At 48.6% G+C, this 23,811-nt stretch overlaps 1 protein-coding gene across 1 annotated transcript in view; it reads right to left on the reverse strand.

The window, feature by feature from the left end:
• Positions 1-23,811, reverse strand: part of LOC108928967 (protein TANC1-like) — a 90,933-nt gene that overhangs the window by 35,201 nt on the left and 31,921 nt on the right. Inside the window, exons 3-6 of the mRNA XM_029257885.1 lie at positions 22,934-23,131; positions 15,290-15,394; positions 2,968-3,104; positions 467-641 (exon numbers count right to left, since the gene is read on the reverse strand). Coding sequence (XP_029113718.1) covers positions 467-641; positions 2,968-3,104; positions 15,290-15,394; positions 22,934-23,131 — 615 coding nt within the window. The remainder of the gene's footprint in view (positions 1-466; positions 642-2,967; positions 3,105-15,289; positions 15,395-22,933; positions 23,132-23,811) is intronic.

Consider the following 23,811-nt stretch of genomic DNA (forward strand, 5'->3'; position numbering starts at 1 on the left):
ACTGGAGGTGTGACCATAAGGCATGGAGACATGTCCTCACCCTGTCCTACAAACCCATACCAGAATTGGGTTTCTGAGGCCACAGCACTCAACAACTGCTCAGTCTGGAAACAAATTATGAAAGGTAACATCTCAAAGAACCCTGGACATGCTGAATGATGGGCTATAGCCTAGGTACTGATGAAGGTACTAAAGAAGTATTTTGAGGCATTGGGTGAAGGATGAGTTAAAGCCATGATGAGGGGGAAGAGTGGCTGGCGGATGACAGAGGTACTGGAGAGCAGTGAAAGATGGGATACAAGAGGACAGGTAAGCAGCCATGATGAAAAACCTCAATTGAAAAATCGTGATATGGTAGCTCTAGAGAAGACAAATGGTAGGTGCTGATGTTTGGATACTGTAGTGAGACAGCAGTAATGGAATGAGGAAAACAGAGCAGTGGATGATGGGAAACAGGTCGCCTCACCTATGATCCCGCTGTCCTTGCTCTCCAGAGTGGAGCTGGGACTGGGGACGGCACCGCAGGTCACCGGGTGGCCAGCTCGACTGCTGAGGGTGGAGCAGGGGCTGTCGGTGCTGGGAGAAGCGGTGCTGCTGGTCAAGGTGGAACAGGGGCTGACCCCCTGGCTGGGTGCTGTACACTGGGGGGGGGCGAGAGGGAGTCATTTTAGACACTACAATGGAAAAACGTTAGTAACACACTTAACATGCTCAGTTGCTTGGCACACACTTTCATCCAAACTCACAGCTTTTGCCATGTGACACTGTACAGATGGGTCTCCATCCATCCATCCATCCATCCATCCATCCATCCATCCATCCATCCAAGGTATAAGAGCAAGGGGATTTGAAACCTGCCAGTTAGGTACAAGTCTATACCCCTTAACTACTGTTCTACCTGCTGCCCCATTACAGTGGGAATCAACATGCCACTGTGTCACTGTGCTCCAGAGCAGAACCGTGTCCACGGCAGCGGAATCCACTTATTGCAAACTGACTGCAGAGTCAGACATCACACCCGGACTGGGCCTGTCCCCAGAGGACACAATCTCCTTTACTTCCCTTTGCACAATATTTATGCAAGGTCTCCCACCCCACACCAAAAGGAATATGAAATCTCGGGATCGCGAAGCATATCCCCATTTAATATTCTTTCCAATCTTGAAAGACATCTCCTCTGATCCAATGCAAGACAGAATTTAAATCATACCTTCGGTTCAGCTGGGAGAAAGAAAAAAAAAACACCATAACCAAATGAGACCCTAAACATATCATGTGCAGAACAAACTTCCCAGCAGCTGGAAGTGGAGCCTTCGGGTATTCGGGGAGAAAGAAGATCTGGGCCCAAGAAGACCAAAGAGGAATACGTTTTGGAATTGAGTTGTTTGCTTGAAACAAACAAGCCCAAGATATGTACCCTGGTGCGCATGTTGTGCACCACAAGCAAGGGAGCGCTGAGAACGAGCCCAACAGCAGCAGCAAAGAGTGACTGTCAAAGTGAACCAGCGGCAGTAAGGAGTGAGCACCAGAGAACATCTTGCTACCTTCTGGTGGACAGTGATTTATCAATTTATCCATTTATAGAGCTGGGTAATTTTTACTGTATCCATTTAGGGTAAATGCCTTGATCATGGAAGGTAGGATTCAAACCTGCATCTGGAAGGCAATGGCTCTACCTGCTATGTGACATGCTCCCCTTTAGATGATATTACACATGAAGAAAGTCAGCATCAGGGTCAGTCTCACAGCTACAACAGGAGGACCCACTGCGATGCGAACCGGAACTTCACAAGTTCGGCTTCTCAGCTGAAGAGATACCTGTGTCTGAGCTCCGTATCTCAGCCTGCACTGGGTGTCTCCTGTCGTCCCGAGGAGTGCAGACCTCTATGTGGGTCACATGGCACTGCGGGCATGACAAGGACATAGGCTTGTATATAAAGAGCCCTCCCTCTCAGGAGAGACAGGTGAGCCAAAAGCAGAACCACAATGGTAGCACAGAGACTGAAGCTGCCACCTTGCACTTGAAGGACCCAGGTTCAAGTCCTTCTCCTGCTGTAGTACCACTGGTTAAGGTAAAAACAGTAAAAAGCACTCAGCTGCATAAATGGTTAAATTATTATAAGTACCTTATTATTAAGGTATTAATCATATTAATATTGTTAGACACTTTGGAGAAAAGTGTCAGCTACAAAGTTACTAAGTAACGATGTCACGCTGGGTTTAGCAGTGCAGCAGGACAGTCGGCAAGTGGTGACGCACCTGGGACTCAAACCCACAAGGTGCAGAGTCGTGGGGTCGTGTCCCAAGCCAATGATGCCCTGAATCACTGAATAACAGCTGAGAATGGAGCACAAGCCAAAAGATGAGAGGACAGGGACCCATCCCTACATCCTGGGAACCACAGACGTTCCTCCTCCTTCGCGGACCTCCTCTGGACCAGATCTGCTGCGATCCGATGCTGGAAAAGACTCAGCGCCGCGGCTCCTCCCAAACTTTGCTTCGGACGAGAACGTCAAAGCTCTTGCAGAGAAGCCCTTAGCCACATTACCCCCGCCGCGTGCCCGAGCGGACCCCTCGTGCCCATCGGCGGCCTGCTTTTCCTGCGCTCCAGTATGACACGACCGGAGCGAAATGACACTGAGAAGGGGGGCTTCGTGTATTCTCCTGGCAGTCCCGTACGCGAACACGGACGCCTTACATCCTTCTAGCAAAAACACGGCGCCGTTCAACCGATGTAGCTCATTCTCCCCGGCCGAGCACACATTAAAAAACCACCTCGAGGAAGATTTACTTTTAAAAAGTTACCTGCCAGCGGAGAGATTTGCTTCTCCTGTGCAGAATCTCGCCTTTAATCTTGCTCCACAGAAGTAGGGAGTTGACAGCAAAACGAAGCATCTTTCCCCTCTCCCTCCCTCCCTCCCTCCCTCCCTCCCTCCCTCACCTGGCGATGCAGCGGAAACCACATACCTTCTTCTCATTCCTGTCCTCCATAGGTACACCCGCAGCAGCCGGGATGCCGTCTCCCAGTAGGAATCCCAACCGGGTCATCAGCTCCTGAGTGGCAGGTGAGGGGGCGGAGCTTGGCTCCCTCTGGGGGCGGGGCTCTGCAACCAGAGGCAGCTATTGTTAGCGATACAGCTGTGATTGCACCTGACCACCCCCCCCTCCCTGGATGGGTCCTCATCCCCAACAGCCCGAAGCTCTCCCCCCGTCAGTTGCACACGACTGTTGGACCAGGATGTTATCGCAACGTGCCAACGAGCCCCGTTCGCCCTCCGTTGTGTTTCCTTCTTTTTTTCTGCCGCTTGTCACCTGAGTGCAGAACACCTGCAGAATCCCCCCTAGGGTGACTGACAGGTTCTACGCGTGTATCGTAAAGAGAAGAAAAACAAACCCCGTACTTGGTCTCGGTACCGATTTTCTCTTCCACTGTGTAACTCAAGCACAGATTAAACAAGCGACATGTCATTCTCTCACCGCACACCTCAAACGCAGAGATATAGCACCGCTGGGTGGTGTGCTGCTGGGACATATCCTGGCTTTGCCACATGCCAAGTCAGGCTGGGGGGGGTCTTTATTACCCAGCATTGCTTGTGCTTTTCCACCGTTGAGCGATGGATTAAACACACACCCTTCATCTGGACCCACAGTCGGGGCAGAAACACAGAGCACTGCAGCCTTTCAGGTGCTAGAGCTTGTGGTCACACAACATCACCACATCACAAGAGTCAACCCACAACATTACTGCCCATATACACCACGATTCACCTTTAAAATTCTGCATTCTCCTCTAATGGCCAGGAAAGTTAGTGTGAATAAGGTTATCTGCTAAATGGACACTGTACCAGTGAAAAGTGTGAGTCCACTTGCAGAAAACTACGTTTTTGTTCATGGGGTGTTGCGTTAACACATTTGACCAGGCAATGAGACACCACATCTTCCCAGCTCTTCTGTAGCAGTTCCCCAAGAAGCAGGACACCATTGTGTTGCTTTGCTTCTACGCTCCTATCCAGCTCCTCCCATACAGGTGTTGCCCATCTGGCCCGAGTGTACTCAAACTTTTGACTGGCACTGCATATGGTACACAGTGAGCACTGTATATACGGTGTACTATCTGTGCCGTGCGCATTTAGTGTAGAGCGTTTCATTTATGCATTTTGTTGAGCTCAAACGGAAGGCCTACCAGTTACTTTGCTGGTCACCAACCATCTGGGATCCTCCAGGAGTCTGACTGGCCTTATTACCAGTGACCCATCCAGTGACCTGCTCTTATTGCCTCCAGCCCCCAGCTTCAAACTCAGATGAAGTTGTTTTCAACCTAACCTTTATTTACCGGGCCCTTCCTGAAACGTTCTTCCACTGAACCCCCCGCCGTCGCCCACTGAAAAGCGGCTCCTTTCTACACACACATACGCCGACTCATAAATCAGCCCCTCTGCAGAGCTATAAAGCATGCAGGATCGCAGAGGACAGCGTTTCATGTCAAGGGGACGGAATTTGTGTCGAGGAATTGATGTTAACTACCCAGGTCAAAGGTACAACAACAGGGCCCCTCGGTCGGCAGAGCTCCGGTCACACTCTGTTCTTGAAACACTACGCCGCCTGGTTTCCTTGCAGTTTTCCTAGCAGATGTGAACCCGCTGAAACAGGTGACACGCTGAGCTAAATATCGGTGCCGTCATTCCGAAATCCTTTCTCGAATTTTCGTGTCTGATGTAAAATCTGCAAGGCATTTCAAAACATAATTGCAGGCCTTTCTTCAGGAGGAGAGAAACAACCAGAAATATATATATATATTTCATTTCCAAGGTCAGTATACAAGCGTTCCCAAAATCTAAGAAAGTTACTAAAGCCTTCCGAGACTTTCAAGTACATTTTGTCCACTCCAGAGGACATCTTTTTAAGTGTATCTTACAAACTCCTTCTGCTGTTGTATAGCTGAATCGTTGCGCACCCTATACAGGACACCCTATCCTTTCAAATGGCATCATGTTTTTGAAGGTGGGTCTTGATAAATTTTGAGAAATCCTAGAAATATTTCGAAAAACCTTCTTTGGCGGGTCTCAGGTCTTAAGGAAACTGCTGGATGGTTGACTTCTCTGACAGGAAGCCTGTTCTGCATGTCATGATGTCTGAGGAACAAGGGTGGTTCCAGGCATGAAGTACATGGGATGGCTTTCCAGAGGTAATGTCAAAGGAAAAGTGTCAAATGGGGCAGCGATCTTCTGTCCATGGAACATTAATTACCACGGTTTCTTTCCCACTGGTTTGGGATATGGTAATTAACGGTCATTTCCTATGCCGCACTGCATTCCTCTCCTCTAATGAGACTGCGTGGCTCTTGCCATTGATCTACTCTTGACACAAATGCTCCCCTGTGGTGTTTAATTGTTGCTATTAGCTGGTGGAACCACTGTGTTTAGGTAACCTGTGTCCCTAGCTGGGACAGATTGGTTTGTAAATATGCTAATTGATTGACTCAGCCTACACCACACCAAAGTCTCCAGGAGAACCTTGACTCACTGAGGTGGCTGGGATGTCATGGATGACTGGAGCTGGTCCAGTCCACTACAGAACCATTACCTCTTTGACCAAGCAAACACAAAGACCTACTAAGTTGCTACTGTCCACTGCACATCAGGAAGTCCACTCCACTAGAGGGCTATAAGTTCAACACCGATGATGTAAGTGTTGTGGTCACGGTTCAACAGTGTCAGCCCAGTCCAACGGGGTCTACAAAGTGTCCCTGCCTGCCCTTCACTAACAGCCATACATCATCAACCCCTCAGTGCTGCTTCAAAACTGCCCTAATCTTCACCTACAATTCCCACAATGCTGTGTCAACGCCCCCTCAACACTATAATAATAATCCTTGTTTTATATAACACATTTAAAAGCAGCTTCTCCAAGAACACTCGCTCAAGATTCCAAAAACACTGCCTCAAGAGTCCCATAACATTGCTTCTACGCTCCCGTGGTACTACCTTAACATGGCACTGCCTCAACTCTCCCACAAGATTCTCACAACTCCTGCTCAACATATCTATAACATACTCTCATCATTTCCTCAGAATACACTCAGCTCTACCTCAACGCTTCAACGACCCCTGAAAATTCCCAAAATATTACCTCAACATTCTCTGAATACTACCTCAGAACTATTTGAACACCGCCACAAGACTCAACATACCCTCAACACACCCTGAACATACCCTGAACATACCCTCAAAACAAGACTCAACATACCTTGAACATATCCTCAAAACAAGACAACATACCCTCAACACATCCTGAACATACCCTGAACATACCCTCAAAACAAGACTCAACACACCCTCAACATACCCTCAAAACAAGACTCAACATGCCCTCAACATACCCTCAAAACAAGACTCAACACACCCTCAACATACCCTCTAAACAAGACTCAACATGCCCTCAACATACCCTCAAAACAAGACTCAACATGCCCTCAACATACCCTCAAAACAAGACTCAACACACCCTCAACATACCCTCTAAACAAGACTCAACACACCCTGAACATACCCTGAACATACCCTCAAAACAAGACTCAACATACCCACCATCGCCTCATAACACCCTCAACATTCCCTCAACGTACATTCAACATTCTCTCAATATTTCCAAACCAATCCCTCAACCCTTCCTCTACACTCCCTCAAGACGGCAGCATGACGCACACCTATAACACATGGAAAAACAACATAGTTTGCAGAGAGTCTGCAAGGGCAGCGGGGGGTTGGGGGGTGTGCGACGCCCCACTCCGCCATTAAGAGCGCCAATATAAAGGGCGCTGAAAGTCTTCCTCAGCCTCTCGCTGTGTAATTGTTCAATTAAGCAGGAGCTTGAAGGAGCTTTCAGCACAATCAGCCACAGCAAAGTGCACGGTGAACGCGAAGGACCTCAACCGCCGTACAGGAAGAAACACTTAGAGGTACTGAGCTCGAGCTCCGCTTTGATGAGGTCAAAGGTTAAACTGCGGCGCCTCCCAGTGGAAACCTGCGACATTCCTGCGCCAAACCTTTAGCCCCACTTCTGGACATCAGAAGGTCAACGCTCAAGGCTGCTTGCATTCTGGTGACAGTTTGATCGCTTCCTTGTCTTTTGGGAATTTCTTCTCTAACCCCTGTCCCTCCGACCCCGCAGGGCAAAGGCTGGCGTCTGAGGGGCGCGATAAAATCGAAAAACTCAAAGTGTTAGCAGCTGCATGCCGTTCCAAAAGAACTGTGGACTTTATTCCCTTTATTCTTTATTTCCGAAATTTGCCTTTGCTCTTTTATGGACTGAGTTCAACCCTGAACTCCCCCACAAACCCCCACAGTAAACAGAAGTCGCGGGAGGAGCGACTCTCCGTCAGGACGCAGCTCCGATCACACCTGTGGGGGGCGTAACTGTCTACAGGCCGACAGGTTTGAGGGTCGGGGCTCCGCACCATTACCGATTCATTCCCATGCTTCCCTGGGGCTGACGTGACTAGGCGCCCTTACTGCTCAGGCGGGATCCTTGACGGGGTTTTCAGGGTTCGAGGACGGGAAGTAGAGGAGAGCGGGTGGAGGATGCCACCAAAGGTGTAGCTATGCCCCCCCCCCACCCCATTAGCACTGACTGCCCCCCGGAAGAGCATGAGATGATTGTGATTGTGTTCCTTTGTGTCTGGCTGAGGTACCCTGGGGTTGGGTGGAGGACATGTGATGGACCTGGTTGGCGCGGCAACACATGTAGGTTACCGACCTGAAAACAAATTCCACTGGGAGCCTCCATGTCTGCTGGTGACACCAAACTGTCCTACTACATGCGTGCATCTCTTGGTCATAGTGAGGGAACCACGAGGCAGCAGATGGCATAGCAGTTACAGCCACCATATTTCAATCAATGGATCCGGGTTCGAACAGCCACCTCTGCTGCAGGACCCTTATTTAAGTCACTGTACTTACCCTGAACTGATACGGTAAAAATTACCCTAGAGCATCAACAGGTAAGTCAGTGCAGGGAGCTTAGTGTGCAACCTCACGCTGTAAGCTGCTTTAGTGGAAAGCATCAGGTTTGTATGTATGTATATATGTATTATTATTATTATTGATAATAACAACAACAACAACAACAACAATAATAATAGTAATAATAATAATAATAATAATAATAATAAAAATAATAATAAACAACTGGCCCAGTCCACGCCATAGCCCTGGGGATACCTGGAGGGGCAACAAAAGCTCATTTCATTCCAAGCACCTGGGGTTAAAGCACAGTGCGGCATCAAGATGAGCGAACTGCCATGGTTCTGCAAAGCAGCTGTGTTTGTCCTTCCAACGTGTGCCTGAGAGAAGTAGCGGTTACGGTCTCTGCGGTCGCCAGCGCGAAAACTCACACGAGCTGCAGCACCTTGGAAAATCATTATTCAAAACACTCAACACTCACTCAGTTTCGTTAAACACCACTTGCTGGGGTTGCAGCGGTTCGGAGCCTATCCTGGAATCGCTAGGCTAGGAGGGGGACGCCCTGGACGGGACACCAGTCCATCATAGGGTAGCTACACACACACATTCACTCTCACTCTCTCTCTCTCTCTCTCACACACACACACACACACACACACACACACACACACACACCATAAGGGCAATTTAGAGTCACTCATTCACCTGAAACTCAGGTCTTTGGGCTGTGGGAGGAAACCAGAGCACCAGGATAAAACCTTAGCCCATCCGAAACACTGGGTTATGGAAAACTCATTCAATATTTAGATAGACTAATCTCAGCTCAGTGCAGCTTCCCAAACTGTACACACAGTATTCACCACAGGGCCAGCTGGTAACAAAGTGGTTAGAGCCATTACCTTTGGACCTGAAGGTTTCAGTTTCAAATCCCACCTCAGGCAGTAGTACCCTTGAGCAAAGTGCCAACCCTAAATTGCTCCAGTAAAATTACCTAGCTGCATAAATGGGTCAATAATTGTTGGGACCTTAACGTTGTAAGTCGCTTTGGAGAAAAGTGTCAGTAAAAGGAATAAGCACCTTCTGGCAGGACCAAGCATGTTGTCCCATGATAAGCAGTTATCTGTGGTCTCCATGACAAACCACAGCTTCAGGAGACACTTCACCAGTCTCACTGTGGAGTCGCGACACCACTGATCGCTGTCCCTGGTGACAAAGCAGGAGGCAGGATTCTACAAGCAGGGCTCTCGGGTTCATCTTGTCAATCAGAAGATCCACCGGGTCAGAGAATCGAACCCAAGCAAAGGTACCGATAGGACCAGAGACATACCTGGGCTGAGTGCAGTTACTAGGGTCACCGAGGACAAGCCCATTATTACTACATATTGTACTCAGCATGGTGGCACAGCAAGTAGCAAGTGCTACTGTCTCACAGCACCTGCGTGGTGCAAGAGGACGTGGGTTTGATCACCGCTCAGTCTGTGAGGAGTTTGCATGTTCTCCCTGTGTCTGCGTGGGTTTCCTCTGGGTGCTCTGGTTTCCTCCCACACTCCAAAGACATGCTGTTCAGGTTCTCCCATAGTGTGTGAGTGACAGAGAGAGAGACAGTGTGTGTTCCGTTGATGTATGGATGAGTGACCCAGTGTCAGTAGTGTATCTAGCAGTGTAAGTCACTGCGGTGAATAAGATGTGTGGGCTGACAACACTACACAGAGTTCATTGGAAGTCGCTTTGGAAAACAGCATCTGCAAAATGGAATAATGTACAGTATCCATCTGACAGTGACTTTAAACTATTTACACAGCTCGGTAATTTTTACTGTACCAGTTCAGGGTAAGTACCTTGATTACAGGTACTAAAGCAAGAGGGATTTGAACCCATGTTCTCTGAGTGCTAGGCAGTTACTAGCACTCTGCTTCGTGCTGTGCTTAAAAATAAGAAATTCTACAGCAGGAGTGGGATTCAGAACGAGGACCTTCCGATTTCACAGTGATGGCTGCTCCGCTACCTGCTGTCTATCCCTAATTTTACAGGTCATTTTTATTCTCTACCTCAATCAAGGGAACTAGGGCAGTAGCAGAGATTTAAACCCATGTCCTTCAGGTGCAAGCTCTAACCACTACGCCCCCTCTGGCCCTTATGTTGTACGATATTCACAGCTGAGGACGTAAGCGATGCAGGAAATCATGTCCATCAGTGTTCAGTCGCCACCACTGGGTTATGGGAGCACAACAAACACATGGCACAGCGGCGCAAACAAGCGTGACCCACGGGAGGGCTGACGTGTGCAGGCGCTCATGGGACACGCTGTGAGAAAAGCGCCGTGATCCGCTCCTCTAACGTCGCCTTAACAGGTGCAAGTCGGCCGTCACGGACACCATGGAACTCTGAGTCATAAGTGACTCCTCGAAGCGGCCGGCAGCACGACACGCAGAGTGTGTGAGGAGGCTGAACAGAGTGTCCTCGAACCAGCGACCGCCAGCTGGAGGAAGGCAGGCCGGGGTTTCTCTCGGGAGCTTCGCTGGGGGCCTCCTTCCGATGTCTGGAGAAACGGAGTGCCTGGACATATGAGGTGTTGCCAGTGTGTATGGTGTCTTCCGTTTGAACCCATGAACATCGTGTTTGGACCTCTGAACATACTGTATGAACCAAAGAGCCTATTGTTGGGACATAAAGGTCACTAACCCTAACCCCTAACCGCAACCCTACACCTCAACCCCATCCCTAATACTAATCCTAACCCTAACCCCTAACCCTAATCCCTAACCGCAACCCTAAACCTAAACCCCATCCCTAAAACTAACCCTAATACTAACCCTAATCCCAGTCCTAATCCTAACTGCAACCCTAAACCTCAACCCCATCCCTAATACTAACCCAATCCCTAACACCAAACCAAATCCTAACGTCAACTTTAAACCCTAACACTGTCCCTAAACCCTAACTGCAACCTTAACATGAACCCTAAACCCCATCTCTAAAACTAACCCTAATCCCAGTCCTAATCCTATCTTCAACCCTAAACCCCAACCCTAACACTAACCCTAACCTTAACCCCTAACCTTAACCCTAACCGCAACCCTAAACCTAAACCTCAACCCCATCCCTAATACTAACCCAATCCTTAACACCAAACCGAATCCTAACACCAACCTTAAACCCTAACACTGTCCCTAAACCCTAACTGCAACCCTAACACTAACCCTAAACCCCAACCGCAACCCTAAGCGCCAACCCTAACACTAACCCTAAACTCCATCCCTAAAACTAACCCTCATACTTACCCTAACCCCAACCCCAACCCTAAACCTAAGACCAAACCCTAACTATAACTAACTATAACTGTGACTGTAATGCTAACCCTAACCCTCAGATACACTGAGGATGGGGGGTCAACACCCTGGTGACAAGTTCAGTTCTATAACCACCCACCACTCATCCTTTAATTTATCGGACACTTTTCTCGAGAGTGACTCAGGTTTGCACCTTAAGCTCTTTACACTGATTTACCGTTCATACAGTACACATGTGCATAGACGCCTGGCTCTGGGTGCACTCCTCTGTACAAGCACTCATTTCTCTCTTGGATGTGACCTGAATGGCACCGTCAACCTGACCCAATCGCGACCCAGGATGTTCAGGGGACGTGACCAAACATACACCTGGCCTGCTGCACTTTTTCAGCACATTCACAGCTGTGGGGTTGGATTTATACGTTACACAACAGCCCTGCTCACTGAAACAGGCAACACTAGAACAACGAATTAATTTTATTTTATCTACACTACATATTTTTTTAAAAAAATTATTTATTTATGCAGAGAGACAAGCAACTTTTACACTGATTTACCTATTTACACAGCTGGGTAATTCTCACCGTACTGAGGCCGAGTACTTTGATCAAGGGTACTACTGCAAGGGCTGGGATTCAAACCAAGGTCCTTTTGCAAGCACTACACCCCCTTCTGCCCCCACGTGGAACTTATGGAAATGGAGCCGAGAAGCCAGTGTTCTTTGTGATTTGGTTCGTGGACTGGAGCTTCGGCCACATGGCCTGCGAGTTGAGGTGGACGGTGCCGGTATAGATGAGCTCAAATCCCGAATGCGGTGCATCTAAAAGGACGTGTTGAGCACAGAGAAGGGCTGCAGTGTTAATGGCATCGTTAATTAGAGCTCGTCTCTCTCTCTCTCGCTCGTCCCGCAGACACGTCTCCCTCCACAAACAAAGCAAGATGCCGGGAACACCGGCCCAAGAGGGGTTCAAAGCCTCCTTTGTAGGGCTGAATCCACACGAGTGTGCGCTTACCCGAGCTCCTGGAGGGTCTAACTGCGTGCGGCTTTCACTAGCACCGCGTCACGTCATTAGCAGCCTCCTGCATCCTCTGGGGACCAAGGCGGTGTGGTCGCGCTGGCTGGTGGGAGGGGCATTACTGCGGTAAATTGCCGAGTGCTGCTGCGCAACTCTCAGCACAGGTGTGATCTGTGCGCCGTGTGCGTCTGTCAATCATTTCTGTCATTCCAGTAGCTTTAGCGGGCAGTAGGTGGTGTAGCGGTCAGAGCTGCACCCCTTCCAAACAAGACCCGGGTTCAGATCCCATATCCTACTGTAGCACCCTTGATGAAGGTATTCACACTGAACCGATAGAGTAAAAATACCCAGATTATAAATAGGTAAATACATGTAAATAGGTTAGGGCACAAACCTCACACTGTAAGTCACTTTGGAAAAGTGTCAGCTTAATAATAATAATAATAATAATAATAATAATAATAATAGTAATAATAATAATAATAATAATAATAATAATAATAGTAATAAAGTACAGATCTGCAGTATGACACTGTCCCTGGTATGAAGTCAACAGCCATGGAGGCACAACATTTACGAAACTTTATGCTGCTTCAAAGTTGGAATGTGAGCACCTGGTTCGTTCCAGAGGGATGTCTGCTCTGGGTTCCGACCCCACAGCTCACAGCCAATGCTGAAACACGAATCCCACAGCCACATGGCAATAGAGGAGATCGTGATCTTGGCAAGGGTTAAGGATCTTTCCGTAGATAGAATAACACAGGTAAAATAAGTGTCAGTGGGGTTTAGGTTCACAACCCTTTGTGCTTCTGCTCTTCCCTCAGACTCTCCAACACACTGGAACTTTCTTTTGTTATTCGCTGTGGTTTATTCATATACCTGACAGCTCAGTCTAGTAGGAGAGACTTACACTGATTTATCCAGTGAGGTATTTTTTTACCATATCAATTCAAAATAAGTACCTTAATTCAGGGTACTATAGCAGGAGAAAGAAGGATTTGAACCCAATAACTTCAAGTACAAGCCACCAGCTCTAACCACTGCACCACCACAGCTCTTAAAGAAGTTGAAAGGGACGTTGCATGTTGACACATGTCGAAGGGGTGTGGGGGGGGGGGGGGTCGCGATCCTGTCACCCCACTGGAGCCTTTCTGTCTCAGCACATTCCGGAAGGTCAGTGACTCTGTCAGTGACTCCCGGGGCCTCGAAAATGCAAAACAGCCACAGGGGCAACGTAACGCAACCATGCAAAGGACTTGGGTTCAAATCCCACATCCTGCTGTAGTACAGTTGATCATGGTACTTAGTCTGAAGTGACAGGATCAAGGTGACCCTGCTATGTACGAATGGGTAAATCAGTGTAAGTGGCTTAGTGTTACACGGTATTCTGTAGTAAAGTGCCAGGTAAATATGTAAATGAGAAATCCTTGGAAAAACAAGTGAAAATCATAAAATGAGGTGTTAACAGTCGTTCACATTGAAATATTTCTACTTTTACTCTTCCGCTACCTGAAATAATTCCGGTTATTATTTACATTTCTGCGAGCGCTGGAAGCCTTTGCGCAGTGTAAAATAAAAAATGGTTAAGGAGACACACTGGTGTTTGCAGTGAAAGATGCTCTCAGCTCTCCTGCTAAGCACCACTGGGTCCTTCTCTGGGTCCTTCTGGAACCTACTCTGGGTCCTTCTAGAACCTTCTCTAATTCATTCCGATGCTAATAGCACCATCCCCTGAACCGAGTAGCCCCAGCAGATGCAGAGCTGACAGCAGGGGGCGCCGCACTGAGAAAAGGGTATTAGGTTCGTCGTTGACCCAATGCTGGTTGGATGGCGGGCCTCGAACTCTGATCTGCATAACGGATGACCTCCGAACGTGACCAAAACGAGCTCTGACTCTGTGATCAGTCACGGCAGGATCGCTAGCAGCATCGACTGACGATCAATACCGCTGCAACAGTTTGATCTGCGCAAAGTGCCCCGGAATATTCCGTGGCACTTGCCTTCGATGGGCCGTTTCCGCCGTCACCGCATCTCACATCCGGCGTTTATTATACAAACATAAATACTCAACATTCCCAATAAGACGTGATTTGTGAGTAAATTCCTGTGACATCATATTTCCGTTATGGTGACTGTTGGGGGGGATCCCCAGGTGGTCTGAAAATGAAGAACTCAGAACCTCCACACATATTAATTGGGATTCGAACCCACATCCACACACTCCACCCAGCAGTAGTGCTCCCCACAGTTCCACTTTTGCTGGTTGCACTTAGTGATGCTTAACCCATCGAGCAGCAGTTGCGGTCGTGGCCCCGGCTGTCCTGAGCCAGGTGCATCGTGGGACCTGGGCTGGACCCTGTCCACGCGTGAGGGAGTCGAACCCACACACATTCAGGGATGCGCTATGTGTGGCGGTTGGATATTAGACTGCAACTGGGAGGGACAACGTCCACAGAGTCTAACGTGCGTGACCCTCTGAGCTCCCAGAATGCACTGCAGCATGTCCTGGTCAAAGGCCTTGACCGCGAGCAGTGACAGTTTACCCATGATCCTACAGTCTGGACCCCACCGCACCAGCAGCCTCACACAGATGATGAAGATCACACACACACAGAGAGCTCAGCCCAGGTGAGGGAATCATGATAGTGCTGCAGGTTGAGTACACACACACACACACACACACACACACACACACACACACACACAGCGCCTCTCATACAAATCGAACGTGTCACACACAACACAATAAAACTAGCACTCCCACCATATACACAGTCTGTGGAAGCACAAAAACCGCAGTCACACTCCATGATAAGGAAAACACACAGACTGACACACACACACACACACACACACACACACACACACACAGACCTACACTAAAGTCTGGTAGAGATTCTTCACCCAGTTCAAACAGTCTGAGGCTGTCGGAAGATCACCTCTCAGGGTCCTTCACTGTCTCTGTCTAGCCGTCTCTCTCTCTCTCACACACACACACTCACACACACGAGCTTGTACTCACCATGATGACCAGGCTCCGAGTGCTGGGAGACGTTCCTCAGCGCGGAGACGAGTGTCTCTCCAGGTACCCGCGGGTTCTCTGCATATTTGGGCTTCCTCACCGGACCTGTGGGCAGGGCGAGAGAGTGAGAGAGCGAGACGGGGATCAAGGGGGAGCGCGAGAGTGTGTGTGCGCGCGAGTGAGGGTGAGAGTGGGAAACAGGACGAGACGGAGACAGAGGGAGGGATACAGAGAAACTGTGTGTGTGTGTGTGTGTGTGTGTGTGTGTGTGTGTGAGATAGAGAGAGAGTGAGAGAACACAGGCGCTATCAGGCTAGAGAGTGTGTGTGTGTGTGTGTGAATAAGTGAGATGAGGATAAAGAAAGGGAAACGGAGACAGTGTGTGTGAAGGATGGAAGGAAGAAACAGGAGGGGAACTTAAGGAAAGCGATTAAAGCCGTCCCAAACACACACACACACACACACACACACACACACACTGGCCTGTCCTGTTCTCAGCGGCACAAACATTTCCCTGCCACCACCAGGGGGCAGTATGACATGACCCCCCCGGGTTCAACATCCCCACCACCTCTGTCTATATATTCATTCATTTCTGTTAATATGTATATGTTTTATATCCGCTGTCGCACCGGGGGGGAGAAGAAAGACGGTGTGAAAACTATGACAGCAGGCCAGCCTGGAGTGTGCGCGTGTATAACTTTTAGACACATACACAATCTAGAATGACCAGTTCACCTGAAATGTGTTTTTGGACTGTGGGAGGAAACCAGAGCACCTGACGAGAAACCACACACGCACACCGGGAGAACATGTAAACTCCACACAGATTGAATGGGATTCAAACCCATTTCCAAACAGGCAAGAGCTGCATGCTACCAGGGGAACTCAGCGACACCTCGCCGACTGCCATCGAACTTCCCCTTCCTTCTGCTACGAGTGGGAGGTTTCGGCACATTTGTGCACCGCAGTGTGTGACAGTGTGAGAGTGTGTGTGTCTCACACCCGGTTTTTCACACTTGACAGATATGTGGCTGGTGGAGTCACATTGCTGCTGCTGTCTGCTCCTCTTTGTCATCATCATATAAAGGACAGAGTCAAAAAAAAAAAAACACACACACTCACACCTCCCTGGGGGCAGCATTCCTGCGCGACTCTGTAATCGGACGACCACATGAGTAGCGCAGCCATAACAAAGAGTTTTGACAACACGATGTACTGGCGCCTTTTTCAGACGTGTTTAACTCATCTGGGATGCGAACCCATGCGTGGTGAGCGAGCGAAGCACCTGTCTCCTCGGCGATTCCGTGTCGCCGCGTTCCGAAGCCGAGGCCGCAGTCGCCGGGGACCCTGGGGGGTCATTCCAGGAGGCGCACTGTGCCACGTTAGAGGATCGATTTAGCAGCTTGATTTCTGCCGCCCCCTGCGGACACTTGTGCTGTAACGCAGAGCCGAGTCCCGGGTTCGAAAGCAGACCGAGGAGATCAAGACTCCCCTCCACACGCTCGAGACAGCGTAGCCATGGAGGTGAAATGACAGTGTATACTCTACTACTGTAAATTACTATACAATTTCAGCTGGTACAGTAGCAGTTAAACCCAGGTTCGAATCCCTTTCCTGCAGCAGCAGTCTTGAGCATGGTACTTACCTGGCCATGAGCTTTCTAGAAGTCTCTGACTAAAACATGGTGGTGCAGCAGGTAGTGTTGGTGCCTTATAACTCATAGACTGTGGGTTTGAACACGGGTTCAAATGTGGCGCTGTCTTTGTGGAGTGTACGTGGCTTTTCCTCCAGGCGCTCTGGTTTCCTACCACAGTCCAAAGACGTGCATTTAAGGTGCACTGGTGACTGTAAAATGCCTGCAGTGTGTGTGAGCGTGTGTTACACTGCTCTCCTGTATACAAGGGGTGACTGACTGCAGAGAGTTCACTGTACTGCATGTAGCAGTGTAAGTTACCTTGTTTAACGTAGTTTATAATCATCATATGTTGCTTTTGATTATTGTATCCTTGATTAAGGTGATACAGTAAAAGTTACTGAGCTGTATAAATGAGTAAATCGGTGTAAATCACGTTACGAGTTACTCTGGAGAAAAGCCTCAGCTGAACAAACAAATGATAATGAGCTGACACTGTTTTTACCACAGTAAGCTATGGCATGTTGTTAAGCACCCTTCAGTTAAAGCTGAGAAACAGACATATAAAGGCTCCTTCATTACTGTCCACCGACATTATTATTTCAGCTGTGAGACAGCGTGAGGGACACCCTCCCGACTGTGGTCCATCACTGTCCGTCGCCATGAGTGACGAACGGAGACCCCTTACGGAGACCCCCCCTCGAGAAAGGAAAATGACAGACAAATCAGCAGGACTCCTCCAGATGCTGCCCCTGACCTTTTTTCGCACCGTTGGCATTTCTGGCAGGACAGCCAGAGCAGGACAACAGCGATCTGGGAAATAACACACAAAATCAAATTTGCCCTGAGAAATTCATTAACCCTTTGGTGCCCAAGACATCTCCCTCTGTCCCTCAGAGCTGCTGAATCCCTCAGCATTCAAACAGGCTCTCAGAATGCATCTCTTTCAATTCCACTTCTCTCTGGATCTCCTAACCATTCCATAAACGTTCATCACACCACCTGTCACCATCATAACTTTGTTTCCTATGAAATATACATGTAGTAACTCGTATAACGTCCCACGGTAAAAACAGTGCTATTGGGCAAACTTACCGTGTTCTGACAATGATGTGTGTATCTAAAGGTGTTTGCCAGTGGGTGAAATACACCATTATTTACACTGAACTGTTATCCCTTTGGAGAAAAGCATCTGCCAAATGAATTTATGTACATGCATAATTAAAGGGGGGGGGGGGGGGGGGGGAGTGTGGTAAATCCAGTAAATTATATATTAATACATATGAATAGAGAACAATATTTAAACAGGAAGCTGCGGCTAGTAGTAAATTGCTGTCCACACGTCCCACATGGAATTACCATTAATAAACTGCCTTTAATATTCTCTCATCCAGCCTCTCTATTTAACATACAGATTTCCTGGAAGACAATAAAGAACTTTTTTAAAAAAATTAAAAGTAAAGATGAAAGCAGAGGGAAGGTTACGCCACGTGCTGCATTCGGCCTCCACGCTTCCAGCGAACTTTTGCTACAAACAGCTTTCTTTAATTTGTTATGCCTGAAATACCAACCCACACAAGGTAGTTTTACTGAGGGGGACCAAGGCCCCTACTGGCTCCTCCCCCTACTGGCTCCTCCCCCTACTGGCCCCACCCACTACCCTAGCCAGCTTTAACGTTCCCTCCATTAATGGTTCTTGTCATCATACAGAATATGTAAAACAGTCTGTTTACACTACTAATTCTTTACAGTGGGGGCAGCAGGTGGCGTAGTGGTTAGAACCAACATCTTGTAACCAGTGGAGCCGGGTTTGAACCCCCACTCCTGCTGTGATGCTCTTGCTCATTTACATTTATTCCTTTAACTGATACTTTTCTCCAAAGCAACTTCCACTGTTGAGCCGCCTACAATTATTTACCCATTTATACAGCTGGGTAATTTTTACTGTATCAATTCAGGCTAAGTATCCTGATCAAGGGTACTACCAGAGGTGGGATCAGAACATGCAACTTGAGTCCAAAGGTTGTAGCTCTAACCACTACGCCACCTGCTGCCGCCAGGGTGTTAATGCTAATCTCATGCAGTAAAAGCTATCCAGCTGAATAGGTGAGTAAATCAGTGTAAGGAAGTTACTGTAAAAAACACTGTATGCCACAAAACTGCAAATGAGTTCATGAAAACTGGCAGTTTGCAGCGATGCTGGAATACAGGAGTGTGTACTGTACTGTACTGGGTCTCTCAGTCAAACTGGCAGTTCAGAAAATGAGAAAGAAGATTAAATTAAATTGTTTAAATTCACTACTTTCCCCCGTAGACCCTTTCATTCTAAGGGAAACAGGGTACGTACCAGTCTAGTGATCCGGACACCCGCCGGCACTCAGGACCGCATCTTGACCTCCCCTGTAGACGAACTGAGGGGCTGACCTCACTTTCCCCTGTGCTTAATGTCCCAGCCCCCCCACCCCCAGGGATGGGAATCATGTTTACCCCGTGCCCTGCCTCCCGTCGCCGTGGCGACCGACTCGCCTTCGCTCTCGGGGGACGACTCTGCCCTCGGAGTGAACCGGAGCCCTTTCTCCTTCATCCCGTCACATCGCATCACATCTCCTGCCTCGCAGAACCCGCCACCTACAGCCACAGGTTGTGTTACCCCCTTTTACACCCATTAATTTACTCCATTTATGACCGTTTCCAGCGGAACGACACCAGTTAAACGCCAGCAGTTTACAAGCGGGAGGTACCAGGTTCAAATCTCTTAAAGACACAGGGGGAGGTGGGGTCAACCAGCTGAAGTCCAGGTTGAATCCATATGTGGATTCAGTAAAACCATAACAGGTAATTGGTAGCACGGTGGTTATAGCTGCTGTCTTTAGACCTAAAGGTTGCAGGGTTGAGTCTCATCTGCAGCTGAACTACTCTTGAACAAGGTACTTACCCTGAATTGCTCCAGTAAAGTTACCCAGCTATATAAATGGGTAAATAACTCTAAGCTGGTTTGGAGAAAAGTGCCAAAGAAATGCAAATATAGAGACCACGCAGCTTTGCTGTAAACTTGTTATGCAAATATGGTAATTAAAGGAATGGTTAAAAGGTAACAGTAAGGGGTGAATTAATCAGCGTTTAATGCTTCCTGGGAGCATATTGGCGCCTGCATTCAGCATCCGCACCCCTGCGCCATGTGGCGTCCTACTGTCACCAAGGAAGCCGAACAAACGAGAGCTCAACGTGTCCCATTAATTACCGTAGTTCGGGTTTAACGGTGGCGCTTAAGGCTGAGCCCTGGTCAGTTTGTAGGAGGTGGTCATTTAGGGAATTTCACGTATGCGCACACGGTCTGGGGTGGTTGACCTGGATAGGGGCCAGGGTGCGATGACCCCGCGCAACCAGATGAGGGCGGTTTGGAGTTACCCAGCGGGTGACGTTAACTCGGCCTCCCTGATCTCGTCCAGATCCGTGAACCCATGGCTGTAAACCCAAGTCCTGCGGCACACGTCTATACTGCTTTACTGGACTGCGCCCTTCCCAAATCCCTGGGTGGTCAAAGAGCCATCCAGCGTCGTTAGGTTCGCATGTTTGCGGCGAAAGGACACGCTTCTAATTAGTGCAACATTTCTACTACCAGCCGTGAAAAGTGCTCCTGCCACGCAGTAGTGTTTCAGATCCTTCAGAAGGCGAATGTACCGCAGAAGTGGATGGAAACGGAGTAAAAATATGCACCGATTCCCATTAAATATGTACATTCTGGTAGAGAGGAAGGCCGCGCCCCCAGGGGATCCTTATTGGCTGGCAGAGCAGGGTCGTGGCTCTGGGAAAGCTCCTCCATGCCTCTACCGATCTGCTCCTAGAGGAGGCTCGACATCAAGGACACAAGTGGACGACAGAAGTTTCTGGAAGCACTCTGTGTATGTGGTCAGCAATAAAGGGAGTGCTGTTCCAAAGAGTGCCACCTACTCGTTCCTGCAAGGAGGCTTTTGGGTCTATTAGGAGTCCTCATGCTGTTGAGGTCGTGACCTCTTAATGCCAGATTGGTATAGAGCTTCCTCTGTACTCATTCATTCATTCATTCATTCACTGTGATGCCTTGTCCAAGGTGTACCCCCCTAGTGTCGCACTCAAGGATTGCAGGCCAGGCTCCAGACCACTGCGACCCTGATGGGTGATTAGTAAAATGAGTGAGTGATTCATGAATGAATGAATGAATGAATGAATGAATTCTGTCCTTTGGAATTTTTCCTTTAATTTATTCTTTCCCGTCTTTCGGCTTTCATTTTCGTTTTTGTTTTGTCACCAAGTTGTCGTAGGTATTGCTGCCGTAGCCTCATGCAGCTTCCTTCGCGATTTAAGAAAGTTCTTGCTCATTCATTTTTTTGTTCATTCACGATACAACAGAACTTACCAACAAAAGTGCTTCACGGATGAATGCAAGAGGGAGATTTTAAAATCTCTAAGCTACAAAAGTACCTTTGAATACAATGGATTTTTTGCCCCAGGGTAATACTGGACAGTAGAATCCATGTTGGGGTGAGATGCTCAGCATCCCTTTAGGGTTAGTATGTGTTCAGATGCCCCCCATTTCACCCTAGACCGTTTTCATCTGGCCAATGATGGAGGAGGGAAGGACCCTGGTCCTGCTATGGTCCCATTCACCTGACCTCCAGCGGGCCGTTCTCTAATGGAAACGGCAGAGACGGCCTGCTGACTCCATCATCTGGTGACTTGTCAGACTGTGTTCCTACTTGTCCACAGAGCAGTTAGGCCTGATCGCCATGTTGTTTCATGTGTGATTTTCAATAAACCCAGTTCATTTTCACACTCTTTCTCTGCAATTCAGACCCGTTCCCATGTTGTGTGTGTAGCTGCATTCCTGAGCAATGAGAGGTAATTCAGATCTGGACGGCAAACATTCATCAGAGGCTCAAACGAAAACGGTCGACTGAACACGGTCGGGTCGGCGGGGCGCGCCCATTCCGCACGGCAGACACCGTGCTACTCCACTTGAAAAGCCACTCAAAGCCTATTCAGAATCGACATCAAACGATGAACCGCGGAAACTGATTTGGACAGTCATGTCCGGGTGAGCTTTTGTGTTCCTTAATTCACCCCACCCCCCAAAACCTGAACGGGGGTATGACCCACCCATCTTAATCATTTCATTCCTTGCACCTAAACCAGTGTAAAACCGCAGTGCAAGCTGCAACCAGTCCGACAGGGCAGCGAGTAGACCTTCATATCCTACCAGGGCAGGCCGCGTCGAACCCCTGAGCAAGGGCTTTGTCTAAATCAATGCAATAAATATTAAGATGAATATGCATCTTGTTCTAGGCATTTTACACAAACCTGCCAACTCAGCAACAACGTGACTCGATAGGAGCCAAGTTCTCTAGACAAAAGAGGAGCAGAAAAAAAAACACTGTTTGGATGCAGGTGTGTATTAGACTTGGAGTGTGGCAAGAAAATCAGGGAAAGGGATGGAGGAGAACAAAGGAGGACAAGGATGCGATACAAGAATGGGAGAGAGATGGAGGAGAGAGATGAAGGACACAGATGGTGAACAAGAATTGGAGAGAGAGAGATGAAGGACAAGGGAGGAGAAGAAGGATGGGAGACAGATGGGGAGAGTGATGGGGGACATGGATATGGTAGAAGAAATGGGACAAAGATGAAGGAGAGAGAAGGAGGACAAGGATGGAGCAGAAGGATGGGGGATAGATAAAGGAGAGAGATGGAAGACAGGGATGAGGTAGAAGAATGGGAGAGAGCGTCGGAGGACAAAGATATGGTAGAGGAACGGAGAGTGGTGAAGGAGAGAAACGGAGTACAAGGATGGGTTAGAAGAATTGGGACAAAGATGAATGAGAGAGTAGGTGGACAAGGACTGAGTAAAAGTACGGGGGACAAAGACAAGAGAGAGAGGAGGACAAGGAAGGAGTACAAGTATGAGGAGAAAGATGGAGGAGAGCGATGGGAAGACGGTTGAGGAACAGCGCTGAAGAACACACATGCCGTACCTGGAGACTTCTTTACAGAGCGTTGCGGCGCCACACAGGACTGGCGCGGTGGCAGCAGAGGCGAGGACGGCAGGGACATGGAGGTCCCTTTGGTGAGGCTCGGCCGGAAACGGTCGTCCAGCGGGAAGGGATCCTGCGGGTGAACCGGACCACCTGGCGGGCCCCTGCGGGGGGCACTGTGTCCATAGAACTCAAAGCCTGCGGGAGACACAAGGGTGCAGTTACTCCACCTGACCAGAGGGGCAGCAGAGCCCAGACTGAAAAACACACTTTTAATCCCCTTTCTGGGTCACTTTCGCCGCCTCGCTGTCCTCCGGAATATCTGATGACTCCGCCACTGGGGATTACAAGCACGTTAAATTAAAAAGCGGAGCTGCATAAAAGAGATGGTGTTAGTCATTTTTAGAGACCGGCGCCTCGAGGTGGACTGCACTTTGAAAAATTTACCAATTAAAATACGAGTTATTGCAAGAATCTGGATTTAAAGAAACTGCCATCCAGCCTTCCGGCCTTATTAATGCCGGCGTTTGTCCCCCCAGAACAACAACGTCACGCACCGTACACGTGATTTAATACTTGAGGACACAAATGACGATATGTTCGGAGCGTCCCGTAATTACAGGTGCTTTAAACTCGCAGCTTTATATAGCTTTACTCTATTTGTGACCATACAAAGAGCACATGATGTAATTACGTATAATTAAGTACACGTTAAGTATAATTGCGTTCCTCATCTTTCCAGGAACTCCTCAAAAATAAGATGCCAAGGGTTTTATCCAGCGAATAAGTAGACACCGCAGCAAAGACGCAGATACAACTCCAGCCTTTGGTGGCATGGAGAAGAACTGCGTTTTACTGCGTTTTACACTTCTGAATGT

Source organism: Scleropages formosus, chromosome 14 (assembly GCF_900964775.1).
Source record: "Scleropages formosus chromosome 14, fSclFor1.1, whole genome shotgun sequence".
Taxonomy (NCBI): domain Eukaryota; kingdom Metazoa; phylum Chordata; class Actinopteri; order Osteoglossiformes; family Osteoglossidae; genus Scleropages; species Scleropages formosus.